The 12,105-nt window shown below is 48.9% G+C and overlaps 2 protein-coding genes across 2 annotated transcripts; both read right to left on the reverse strand.

The window, feature by feature from the left end:
- Window positions 1-1,448: 1,448 nt before the first annotated feature.
- On the reverse strand, window positions 1,449-3,790 carry kcnk7 (potassium channel, subfamily K, member 7). Its single transcript, XM_070930253.1, has 3 exons — window positions 3,454-3,790; window positions 2,150-2,545; window positions 1,449-1,732 (listed from the first exon to the last, which is right to left on the reverse strand). Exons 1-3 carry the CDS (start codon window positions 3,788-3,790, stop codon window positions 1,449-1,451), a joined length of 1,017 nt encoding a protein of 338 aa, XP_070786354.1.
- A 114-nt stretch (window positions 3,791-3,904) lies between these two features.
- On the reverse strand, window positions 3,905-11,147 carry taf6l (TAF6-like RNA polymerase II, p300/CBP-associated factor (PCAF)-associated factor). Its single transcript, XM_070929837.1, has 12 exons — window positions 11,068-11,147; window positions 10,194-10,362; window positions 9,882-9,968; window positions 9,607-9,757; window positions 9,439-9,489; window positions 8,871-8,965; window positions 8,708-8,782; window positions 8,272-8,492; window positions 7,396-7,528; window positions 6,585-6,713; window positions 5,712-6,208; window positions 3,905-5,623 (listed from the first exon to the last, which is right to left on the reverse strand). The coding sequence occupies exons 2-12, from the start codon at window positions 10,338-10,340 to the stop codon at window positions 5,269-5,271; spliced, it is 1,941 nt and encodes a 646-aa protein (XP_070785938.1). The 5' UTR covers window positions 10,341-10,362; window positions 11,068-11,147; the 3' UTR covers window positions 3,905-5,268.
- Window positions 11,148-12,105: the final 958 nt, after the last annotated feature.

Consider the following 12,105-nt stretch of genomic DNA (forward strand, 5'->3'; position numbering starts at 1 on the left):
TTGGGGCCGGCTATTGTTATTCCAGCATCGGAGGATTGGTTGGTTACTGAATGTCATACATGAGGCCAAGGCCAGTGAGTGTGTGTGTGTGAGTGTGTGTGTGTGTGTGTGTGTGTGTGTGTTGCCAGGGAGGGGCGAGGGCTGGCGGTGCAAGGCACAAGCCGAGATTCATGGTGGCTCCCTCCCATCGTCCTCTGTGCCTTGTACAAACACAACCATAGTAGGAGAACACACAGCGGGGGCCTCTGTTACGGAGCAGTCTGCGCCTTCAGTTGGACGTTCCCGAAGCTCAGAACCAGTGGAGAAGGGTGGAGAAGGGTGGAGAAGTGTCCTCGAGTGATGAAAGTGGTGAAAATGAAAAAAAAAAGAACTAAAATCTGAGGTTACATTAGCGTCTACTAGCGTAACACCACCGGCGGTGGAGTTACGGCGGTGGGTCATGATGTTATCTTTCGCGTTCTCTTCCAAGTGAGTTAATCGTCTGGGGGTTTGCTTGCTTGGGCACAAACCTGGTGCAATAAAGAATTGATGGCTATAGTGCTGCCTCTCAGTCTTCCCCACAGACCTGCACCGCAGCTGTACTTTAAGTCAGTTGCGACACCTAGTGGTCAGCCCTGTACCTGCTACCTGTTCATTTAAAAAAGGGTCCCATATGGGGCTCATTTCAGCTCTATGTTTTTATTCTGGGACTCCACTAGAGCAGCTTTGGGGATTAGCATCCCTGCACTGGGTGGGTGTGGGTGTACGTGGAGGAGATGACCTCCTGGGGGCGTGGCTGACTGTATAGTTGTGACATCACAACCTCAGGGAAGTCCCGACGGCTCGTGTCTGAATACGGGCTGTGTTGCGTTTCTCCGTGGACTGAGCGTTTTGATGCTTTCCCAGTATTTATACAGCACCCAGACCTGCTTTATGACCAAACAAGACATGGACGTCTCACTTTCTACAACATGGGACCTTTAAGCTACTTCAATCACAACATTTTAACATCAAAGACACAGTTGAAAAAGTGAAAGTTTAGCAAACTGTCAGGTTTGCATTACCAGTCAACATGCCACAAAACTACAATGTGCTCTGTGGATTATCCAGAGTAACCAGGACACATTCTATTCGAAGTGATTTCCCTCTTAGTAAGGCACAGTACGAAAATGATTGGGGTGGTGAGGGGGGCTGAACCTTATGTTTCACCTTTTCAGCCTGTTTTAGCTCATTTTAGCTCGCGTCCCATCACTTTGTGGGTTTACATTGTTCTGATTCTGTCTCAACACTCACATCAGCCTTGTTTCCAGCAGCAGTTAAACGAGGCATTCAATGCACATACAAATCCAGAACATCATTTGGAACATATTTGACTCCATCGAACGTGATAATATTGACTATTTGAACACTTAAGAGTTGTAAGCGAGACGTTGAGGGGTTGTGGACAGCTTGGTGTCCAGCTGTGAGGGTCAGGTGGGAGTTGAGGCTCTGGCTCTGTGGAGGTCTGCAACAGCGGGCCGGTCCGAGCAGGGACTCGGCTCTAATGGAGTGGAGGAGATGGTGCAGATGGACTGGGAGTACTGGGGCTCCTCCTCACAGTTGTCCTCGCTCAGTGTCAGTTCATTGAGACGGACACCTTCCAGCTCTGCATAGTGCGGACCACAGAAGAGCCTGATCACCGCACAGACCTGGGGAACCTGCTGGGCAGCATCCTTAAGGGTGATGATCGCCACCAGGCCCACCAGCAGGTAACCTGCGGAAAGAGGAGAACGGAGAATAGAGGCCTTTTCAGTTTCAAAACGAATGTCCAGTCTGTCAACACGCATGTTTGGAGTCACATTAAAAAGTCTTTCAAATTATTTAAATGAGGGGTTTTTTTTGGGCACAGCACCACCCACAAAGTACAGGGACACTCATCCACCCGCTCAGTCTGTCTGAGTTACTGGAGCGCTCTGCTCAGGAACTACTCTTCAAGTGTTTGGATGTGGTTCAGTTTGTCTAAAACGGCTTGTTTCAGACGGGGGGGGGGGGGGGACTGAGGTACATAAGGACTTTATTTGACTGTGAATCATGCAAAGCTGCTCTAGAGGAGCCCCAGAATAAAAATATAGAACTGGAAATGAGCACCATATATGTCTCAAGCCTGATTCTTACCCATCGTTCCACTTACATGTGGTGAGGAGGTTAAGGGTCTCCTTGGCCGTTGGGCCCCAGGTTCTCCCCAGGGCGTTTCCTCCTTGGCCGACGGTGCTCAGGGTGACAAAGCAGAAGAAAAGAGCGTCCAGGAGGCTCCAGTCGGGCTCCACCGCACAGACCAGGAGGGCGGGGAGGAGGAAAAGGAAAAAGAGGACGAGCGCCGAGAGGAGGCCGGCGTGCACCAGGGCGGCCCGGGTGTAGGGCAAACCCCAGCGAGCCTGCAGGTGGCGGACAGGAGCGTGGGTGACGACGGGGAGGAGGCGGTTGGAGAGGAGGGTGAGGAGGAACAGGGTGAGGGGGATCCCCAGGGTGCAGTAGAAGATACAGAAGAGCTTGGCCTCGTCGGACTTTGGGGTGTACGAGTCGGAACCTGGGGAAGAAGAGAAGGAGGAGGTCTGCAGGGAGGACGGTACCACTGAGGAGTTTTGACAAACACATGAAACCTTTTCAGCGACTTGTTCCGTTTGTTTTTGTCTGTTTCCAAAGTCAAGACGGATCGGTCGCACTCAGCTCAGTCCAGATTTGGTGCTTAAACGATTAGTAGCCCGCGAGGCTGTCGTGTCTGGTGGGATAAAGGGCGAAGCGGGATGTGGCCCATGCCGCACAAACACACACCCACTTCACGAGACATCAGTAACCAGAGCACATTCCGTCAATGCGTCACACCGCATCACAATCCATCACTTTTTTTCAAGACGACACGAGGCCAGGGGCCAGTTAATAAACAGACATTAATGAGCCTCACAGGCCTTTCTGCCAGAAAGCCTTTCTAGTTAGTTAAGTTTTCTGGTTAACGTTATGAAACGTTCGCAGTCTGGTTAGGTTTAGGAAAAGATCAGGGTTAGGGTTAAAATAGGGACAGGACATGAACCGCTGTCTCCTGGGTCAAAGTCCTGTCTTTCTGTCAGAAAGGCTTTCTGTCAGAAAGGCTTGAACGTAAACTTCTCCCACGTGGCCAGGTCAGCAGGTCAGGTGTACATGAACTATTTGAATCAAGTGTCACCCCTTCAGCGCACGGCACAGATCGCCGACAGGCCAATATGCAACTTCCCAAGTAACAGCCGAGGGACCTTATTGAACAAAGAAACTGGTTGAAATGATTTATCAAGCAAAAATACCAAAAATCTGCCTGATCCAGGTTCACCAATGAGGATTTGCTGCTTTATATGTTTGTAAGGTGAATATAAAGACGCAATTTGGAGAGGTCACCTTTTGTTTGCGATCAATAATGGAAATATTCACTGCAGCCCTATTTAAAATGTCTTGACTGCATCTTACCCACAGTGGTGAGGGTGACAATGACAAAGTAGAGCGACGCCGTGAAGTCGTAGTGCCTCTCCTCGGCATCAGACTTCAGGACGGCCACGTCGGCGCGGTGAGCGGCGAGCGCTCTCCCCAGCAGCTCGCTCAGCCCGCCCTCCGGCACGCAGGGGTTCTCCCGCAGGAAGGAGCGCCGCAGCTCCTCCACCTCGGCTCTCAGCTCCGCCTCCACCGGCTTCTCCGCGGCGGTGAACACCAGGCCTCCCAGCGCGACGAAGAGCAGGTAGCAGAGAAGCAGGCAGGCAAACGCATTCGCCCGGCAGAGCGCTCCCAGTGAGGACGCGAGCTGGGCCATCGTTGTTTCTCTGACAGACTGCAACCAGATCCCGAGAGCCAGCAAGGTTTTAAATATTTTAGAAAGGCAGGGCGGCTCACCGACGCACAGGCCCAGTCAGAGACACGAGACCAGTTGAAAACTACAACAGATCAGGTTTTTATTCAACGAAAACAGCAGCTCAGATGTCTCTTCTTTTTTTTTTTTTTTTGGACAAATCTATGGCAGGACTGCATCCTGGTCCATTCGCTCACACTCAAGACTCAAGCTTTGACACTCAAGACCATATCCTGTCCCTCCCGCGTGTGTGGGGCCCTGTTTATCCAGCTTCAGCAGAGACCACCAAATGATACAAGGGGGTTAAAAAGGTCAAAGTTGCTCGGCACTCGTTCACTGTAGAATTCACCCAAAGTGGTTGATCCTTCATTAATCTTTTAAATCATGTCGCAAAAATATTTGAATATTGTGATGGCCGACACCTTTGTGACTGTACCATGGATATATACACCATACAGAATGGGGGGCTTAATAGACAAATACAACGGGGGGGGGGGGGGGGGGGGCTACTGTTACGTCGGCAGCAATAATCCATATTTCCATAACAATGTAACAAATGACAATATGCAACCAATGTGACAGTTGTGAGCTCCCCTCGGCTTTACGGAGCTTGAGCTTTGATGTTACACAGCTTGTTTCTGCTGCCCCCAAGTGGCTAAAAGAAATATATCAATCAGTAATTTCAGGTTTACGAAAACAAGCAAATAAAGGAAACATGTTCACCACTTTGACATACAACATATAACATCAGATTCAGAAAGGAAAACAGAATTTAACAACACATACTTGACAAAGAAACTTAAGAGACTAATATGTCGACCACTTGTCACAGCTAAAAGAAATTCAGTTTTAACATCCCGATGGCACGTCACGGCGCATTACTGGCTACTAACAGCTAACATTAGCCTCTCACCAAGTGCCAGCGTGTTCAGCAATCTTAAATGGGATGTCAAAGTTGCGTCATTTTCCCAAAATAGAACCTCTAAATACCCACAAGATGTCAAAACTGCGTGGACTGTGTTTTAACTGTTGTGGCGCACACCGGCGTCACTTCATATTCAATTTGCATGAACTTACAGCATCTTTCTAATACGTCAAATACAACATTGAAACATGAAACATTCCAGGCGCAGTGTGTGAGTGTGTGTGTGTGTGTGTGTGTGAGATGGTGGAGTGGTGCCTGTGCATTGCTGTCCAGTGTCTTCTGTGATACTGTCGCTGGGGGGCGCCAAAAATGCATTCAAATACTACACATAGTGGCTTTAAATCAGCTCAAACTGACCATAGAGACTTTTGTTGGTCCATATGATGTTCTCCACCTTGATAACAAACTGAAAACTTGTGAATTTCAACTTTAGACCAAGTATTGGCAGCTTAAGCCAAAAAAATACGAATATGAAGTCTGTTACAGTCTGTTGTAGTCATTTCTGAGCCCCTCTTCTCTACAGAGGCAGATGAAGGGAGTAATGGGAGCACGACCATCGGCGCACAGGTTTGCCCACCCTGCCGATGACGGGCAGTTTGTGGGCGTAGGCACGTGGCGGGGCGGCAGAAAGGGGCGGAGTCGGGGCAAAAGTGGTCTGGAAGGGACGGCGGCCTTGGCACCGACGACCCATCTGCCGCCCGCCGATGAGGAAGGAGAACGCCGTCGGCCCCGTCTGAGGAGAGGTGAAGCGAGCTTTGGGGAAAACGTCCCGAGACAGACCCGCTGAGCGCTGGCCCGAGCGCGATGAGGAAGATCTGGAGCGCTGCACCGAGGAGGAGGAGGAGGAGGAAGAGGAGGAGCGGGCCAGGGACCTGAAGTAGGAAAGAAAGCCAGCAACATTCAGTACCGCATAACCCAACCCAATAGCTTAGTTTTCAAAAAGGGGTTTGATTTGTTTACCTTCCTGATCCGGTAGCCGCCAGGCTGGGCGGGGGCGGATCGGTGCGAGGACTCCCATCCTGCCTGGGGCTGATGTTGAGGTTGGCAGTCAGCTGTGGCATCTTTCGGGTGGTGTCGGGGTTGGAGGCCGGGCCAGGGGGCTCCTTCCTGGCATCGCCGGGCTGGGATGGGGCGCAGGGAGGGTAGCTGCCAAACCCAGGCCCCGTACTGAACCTGACAGCCAGGCTGTCTCCAAAGAAGGAGTAGAGCTCACAGTACATGGCAGGGAGAGAGACCGGGGTCCACTCCTCCCAGGGACAGCCGGCCCCGCCTGCCTGAAGGTGGCTGGCGATTCCCAGGGCGGCCTCCGACAGAGGCTCTGGAGGGGGGCTGAGGCCAGGGGAGCTCACCCTGTAACCCATAGCGCCCACCGCAGAGCCTGGCTGACCGCTGGAGCCTCCCTCGGCTGGCTGGGTCAGAGACAGAGCCTTCATCTTTAGCAGCCGCTCCACTGCCACCTGCAGGACAGATGGGAGAACTGAGCTCAACTGTTCAGCTCTTCATAACATGGCTACCACGTACCGGGCCTCTAATAAAGCATTTCAAAAATGAAGAAAGGTTGCAGGTTGCAATCAGGTTGATTGGTTTGGCACTAACACACTGGTGACCATGGGTCACAGGTACACATTGCTCTGTTTTAAGAGGTCACAAACCAAGAAGGTTGAGAACCACTTGCTCAGATACCAGAGGGCTGCAAGTCCTGTAAAACACAAACCCAATAAAACCCAAACTACACATGGTGCTCATGGTATATGTAGAAATGAGATCATGAACAAACTGGCCCAGGCTTATCATCCAGGCTGTATGAAGGCGTGTTGCCACCGCAGTACTGACCAGGATGGCTCCGTAGACCTTGTGTCCGTCTGCTTTGACCTGGGCATTGGAAACCGAGTAGTCGTCCAACACAGCCTGCAGGTTGGCCCAGTAGGCGGGAAGGTGTGGAAAGAGCACTCTCTCAACGGCCTGTCGACGACAACAGCAAGAGATTACTGCGGAGTCCTGAGAGGAGAGCGCTTGGACAGCCAGCACGCGGGAAGTGGACCCGTCAGTGGCGAAATGGGTTCTGGCCTTGTGAGTGGCAAGGGGGCCTCGACAGCGCCACCTAGTACATTTCAAAGAAGAAGCCCCCATATGTAACTCTCACCTAGATGTACAAAATTTGGTAGGCACGTGAAATATACCCAGACTCTTGGTACCAAGCCCTACAGGAAGTCAGCCATTTTGAATTTCGTTTTTTGACCTTCACAATGTTAAACTGACCTCCGTGATAAGACCTGAAGACATCTATGTGGCCAATATTGGGTCACACTCATAGCGCCACCTGCTGGTAAAAAAAAGAAATGTACACGTGCTATATTTTTCCGAACTCCTCTTTAAACCGAGGTGAACCAAGTCCAGCTCAAACTGGCATATCGTAAAAGACCTTCACGCTGCCAATAGTGTGGCTGCTTTCTCATACGTCGGTGGACCAATTTCGTGGGTCTTCAGACCGCAGTGGAAACGCAGACAACAACGGTCTGAAGGAACCTTTTAGTTCCTTGAAAAGTAGCACCTGGGACTAAACGTTTCGGGTACTTTGGGTGGAAACGCGCCTTTACAAAACACAGAGATTGCCATGGTTTACAGATGGAGGCAGTGATCACACCTTCCATCCCAGAGCGTGAAGTCCCACCACGGCTCCATAGTGGGAGCAGAGCGGTCTCACTGGGTCGGACAGAACCTTTTGGAGCGACAGCAGGATCTGATGGTAGAGACCGCTCACCAGGTCCCCATGAGTCCTAGAGCAAGAAAAAAAAAAGGAGAGTACATGTTGGACATTCATCAAGCGGACTGAAACACGATTCATGAATGTTAATGTTGTCCTCTGTTCAGCTTCCTTAACTGCCCCCGCCCCAAAAAAAAAAGTCCAACAGAGACCAGAAACTCAAGCTAGCTTTGGACCAAACACCTATTTGGTGATATGACGGAAACATTTTGGCCTTATGTTTGAAATTCAGGAATCAGCCAGTGAGCCTCATCCAGCCGCAACCAATCTTCAGATCTCTCGTTTTGTCCAACCAACAGTCGAAAACCCAAAGACGGCCCGTTTACTATCACGTGACAAAGACAAAGCAGCAAATCCTCACAGCTGAGATACTGGAACTTGGTCAAATCTGGGATTTATGCTTAAAAAAAAAATGACCAAAATAATAATTACCGATACATTTTCTGTTGATCAACTAACGTTCCAGGTCTAGTCTCAGCCACCTCAGACAGGATGCACTTAAACTTAAACCCTGACAAGGGTACATTTCACAGGTGAAACATGCTGAATCGTCGTCATCATTTGGCCTGAAAAGAGTCCAATTTAAAGATACTGCATGTGTTGTAAAATATGAGTCATCTGCTAGTTTAACACTAATGTCTTGGGTTTCATATTAATCATAATAAACCCTGCTTGCACAGGTACGGTACTAATGTGGTAATATGATGCCATATCATTTGAACCCCGTGAATGAACTGGGTCTAAGTGTTTGCTCACCAGAAGATGTGGCTGAGCAGCAGGGCTGCGTAGTCCCGGAGGGTCCAGTGGTCATTGAGCGGGTTGATGGAGGCGGCCAGCGGCTCCAGGATGCAGTACATGACACTGGAGACCAGGCTGCGCACGTATGAGCCCAGGTACAGGTAGGGGTTCTGGACCAGGCTCTTCACCATGTGGAGAAGCCTGTTGAGCTGCTCCAGGTCGTGGCTCACCGACTTCACCTGGACAGAAACGGCCACACGATCAAGTTTCCAGTTTGTTTGGTTTTGCTTGGTTTTGTTACAGATCGCCAAGCAGCATTTTAAATTTTAAGACAATAAAGAAGTCTAAGAAAAAACATTTTTAAAACGTTACTGTGAATCCTGAGAACACACATCTCAAAGCCAATAAATAGGACATTTTGTACAGTCACAGCTTGTTTGTTGGACAAACCGACCCCGCTGATGACATAGACGAAGTACGGCAGGAGGGCAGCGATCTTGGAGTTGGACTGAAGGTCCAGCAGAGCCACCTGCGACACACAGGGAGGAAACATTTCAGGGTGCAACACACCGTTTAGCCAACACGGAACCCCTGCCTGTGTCCCCGCAGCAGTCTACCTTCATGAGTTGGGGGTCCTCTCCCAGGATGGCCCGCGTGATCTGCTGGTAGTACTTCAACAGGTCGTCTGACAGAGACTGCACCGCTGTGGGAACTGTGGCGAGTCAACAAGTCAGGTCGGAAAAACACTGGCGCACTCAGTCAAGAGGCGGCGGTCAACGTTACAAAGACAGGCATCACTCGTTTAAAAATCTTTACGTCTTTCGGATACGATCAAGGCGCAACATGTCGGCACATCAGAGGGTTTGTAAGTTCAAATGTTCAATATCACAAGCGAGGGACGCCGCCATGTTAGCTCAGAGTGCAGAATTAGCTGTTAGCATGCAGTGATCTGGTCAGAGGCCTGGATTTTAATACGGTGGTGGATAGTTTTGCATGCATGCACGACTACTCGTGCAGCATGCTTTTGCAATATATATCTGATTATAAAAGTCCATGTTTTGTGTTGTACACAGCCTGCCAGTGACTCAGCTGTGTGAGGATATTACATCCTCCATTCCTTTGTCAATGTCGGGCAGTCAAAAGTTGGAAAAAGTCCTGCTTAATCATAATATGGCTGAGTCTTACCGGTCCCCTGAGGCTCCAGGTTGCCCTTCCCATCCAGGTAAGACACATTCACTGCCGGGGAAAGAAACGGGAGAAAGTGTTAGTAAAACACACCACCTGAGTCAGGACCTTTCACGGCCACAAGGATACTTCCGGCAGTGGTTTGTGACAAGTGCGGTCGGGTCGTACCTCGCACCATGGTCTCCGCGCAGCCCTTGGGAATGTTGGTGGCCAGAGCCAACTCCACCAGGTTGATGTCCCGATCCTCGACGAAGAAAAGCTCCCCTTCTTTCACTGAACGGAAGGGAAGAGCATCCTGGGCCCCGCAGCCACAAACAGCCTGGTGATCACACAGAGATAAAAAAAAAAAAAAGAAAAAAAGAAGCTGAGGGCGAAGTGACGACTGTAGCGTGTTCATGTCGTAGCAGATGGACCGGCGATGTGAGCGTTACCAGCATTCTCACCTCCACGTTGCTCCAGCGCAAAGCTCTGTTGAAGTCCTCCACTGTCAGCTTCCTCCTCTTGGCATGTCTCATGAACTGAGAACTGCTCTGCGCGGGTCCAAAACACACCATCAATACTGCATGTCTACAGAACTAACTGGCACTACAAACATATTGCATATCCATTCAGAAATAAATGTTGTGGCAGAGACTTGTGTGTAATGTAAACAGCCGGTGAGGCCTTTAAAAGTGATACTCCACCCAAAATATCTTCTATGAAACAACAGCTCGTCGCGTCTAAAAAGATTTCATGCTCCCGTCCACGGTACTGACCTGCGTGGCCTCCCTGAGCCGGTAACACACGTCCTCGGCCAGCAGAGCGGCCACATCGTCGCCGAGCTCCACGCCTGCGCTCTCGGCCATGAGTTTGACGGACTCCCGGGAAACCTCGGCGAAGCGGCGCTCCTCCCGGTCCGCCATGCTCACGGCGACCACTCAGAAACTGGCAAGGGGAAGGCACCTGACGTTAACACTTGCTACCTATAGCCGTCTATCAGGCTTTTTTTTTTTTAGGTTTTCTTAAAGAAGAGGACGGCGCGGAGGGCGACAGACATTTCTGAACTTCGGGGGCTCCGTACAACAACGCTCCTCCAGCCGGTGTCCTAAAGTTTAGGTTTAGAGGGTTTTGTTAAGATTGAGTCGTGCTTGGTGAATGAACTGTATCCCGAATTTACAAAAACGCATTCCCGATTCGTTGCAGGTCTTGACTTCGGGTCTGTCCGTTACGCATTAGTGACAATAAGCCAATCATTTTTCAATTACCTTATTTTCCAATGGGATTTGTTATACATGTCTCTCTGGGCCAGCGCGGACTTGCTCTCCAGCATGCTAACAAAATGACATCTGGGTTCCGTCTATCAGCTGGAACAAACAATTGTCTCAAAAAGTGACTACAGTGACAATTACTGCTTAAGTTATTGTAATGCAAACGACACTGTTTTGTGTATAAACGTCCGTTACTGTATAATGCAGATAAAAAATAAAATAAGAGTGTGAAGCAAACGAATAACGTTAACTTACTAGCCGAGTCTTACCGTTACCGGATGTGGCTAGCTAACTAGAGTCACATAAGATGCTAATAGCTAGCTGTCTAAGAGTTGCAGAGAAAATGCAACGCGAAATCTTTAACATTTTAACAAGAATGTACCTGCTTAGGTAGAACGGCGGAAGGCTGAGTATTATTAAGAGTCAGGAGGAAAGTTTACATCAGCGTAGCTATTCTCCACACCAGGCGCTCCATAAACAGTGGCAAGTTACAGAGGATAAGATTTCACATCCGTCAAACCCTTCAAAATAAGACAAGTATTATAATTACGCGCAACTTCCGGTTTAGTTCTGGCTAACTGACAGGGATGTGTTGACGTTTTCGCTTCACCTAAAAAGTATTTTATATCCTTCAGGAGAACTCCCGAGACAAAAGTTCACCTTTGGTCACAGACAACTGCAGATCGCTTATTTTTAACATTTAGAATCATAATGGAGGATAACAAACTGAATTTCTGCTTAAAACTTCACCTATTTTAGGTGAGTGTTTTATCCATAAAAGCAAATGTACCAAGACAACCCTTGTGTTTTTTTTAATGAAAGAACTAGCACTATACAGCAAAGAGATCAATGCCTTAGAGACCCCTGACCCATTTTATTTTGACGATGCGTCACTTGCCATGTAATTTCTACTTCAATAAAAAAACTTGACATTTATACTAGTGACGTGCCAGGTGAAGGTCAGCAATTGGTCAATTGAAGAGCAGCAGGAGACACCGATTGGTTAATTTAATACCAGACGGCCCTCTTGAATAAAAGAGACGTTAAGGGTCTACTTTAAACATAATGAAGTGCATTCAGTCACTTTTTACTACATTCATACTTTCGTTCATGTCTGTGTGACCTTGATGCACAAGCAAACCTTACAAGTTCCAAGTATTATGTGTAAAAACCCATTTATATGAAACCACGACAAAGGTTGGAGATTAAAATTAGTTTATTCACGCTGTGGTCAGACATTTCATTTTAGGAACTTCATTAATAAAGTATTTACAATAGTTAAAAGAATTAAATTACACTCATAGCTAGACCTATAGTGACTCAGGACACCACTGACCACTGGTCCAGAACTATTCCAGACTGTCTGATCTACAACTGAACAGTTCAAGGCCCGCTTGACCTGCTGACATAAGCTCTCAAG

Source organism: Enoplosus armatus, chromosome 23 (genome assembly GCF_043641665.1).
Source record: "Enoplosus armatus isolate fEnoArm2 chromosome 23, fEnoArm2.hap1, whole genome shotgun sequence".
Taxonomy (NCBI): domain Eukaryota; kingdom Metazoa; phylum Chordata; class Actinopteri; order Centrarchiformes; family Enoplosidae; genus Enoplosus; species Enoplosus armatus.

Coding starts and splice junctions, on each gene's coding strand:
- kcnk7 (XM_070930253.1), bottom strand. CDS start 3,790: ATGGCCCAGCTCGCGTCCTCACTGGGAGCGCTCTGCCGGGCGAATGCG. Junction 2,546..3,453: donor TGTCACCCTCACCACTGTGG/GTAAGATGCAGT, acceptor CTTCTTCCCCAG/GTTCCGACTCGTACACCCCA. Junction 1,733..2,149: donor CCTTAACCTCCTCACCACAT/GTAAGTGGAACG, acceptor CTCTTTCCGCAG/GTTACCTGCTGGTGGGCCTG.
- taf6l (XM_070929837.1), bottom strand. CDS start 10,340: ATGGCGGACCGGGAGGAGCGCCGCTTCGCCGAGGTTTCCCGGGAGTCC. Junction 9,490..9,606: donor CGCGGAGACCATGGTGCGAG/GTACGACCCGAC, acceptor TTTCCCCGGCAG/TGAATGTGTCTTACCTGGAT. Junction 7,529..8,271: donor CTGCTCAGCCACATCTTCTG/GTGAGCAAACAC, acceptor TTCTTGCTCTAG/GACTCATGGGGACCTGGTGA.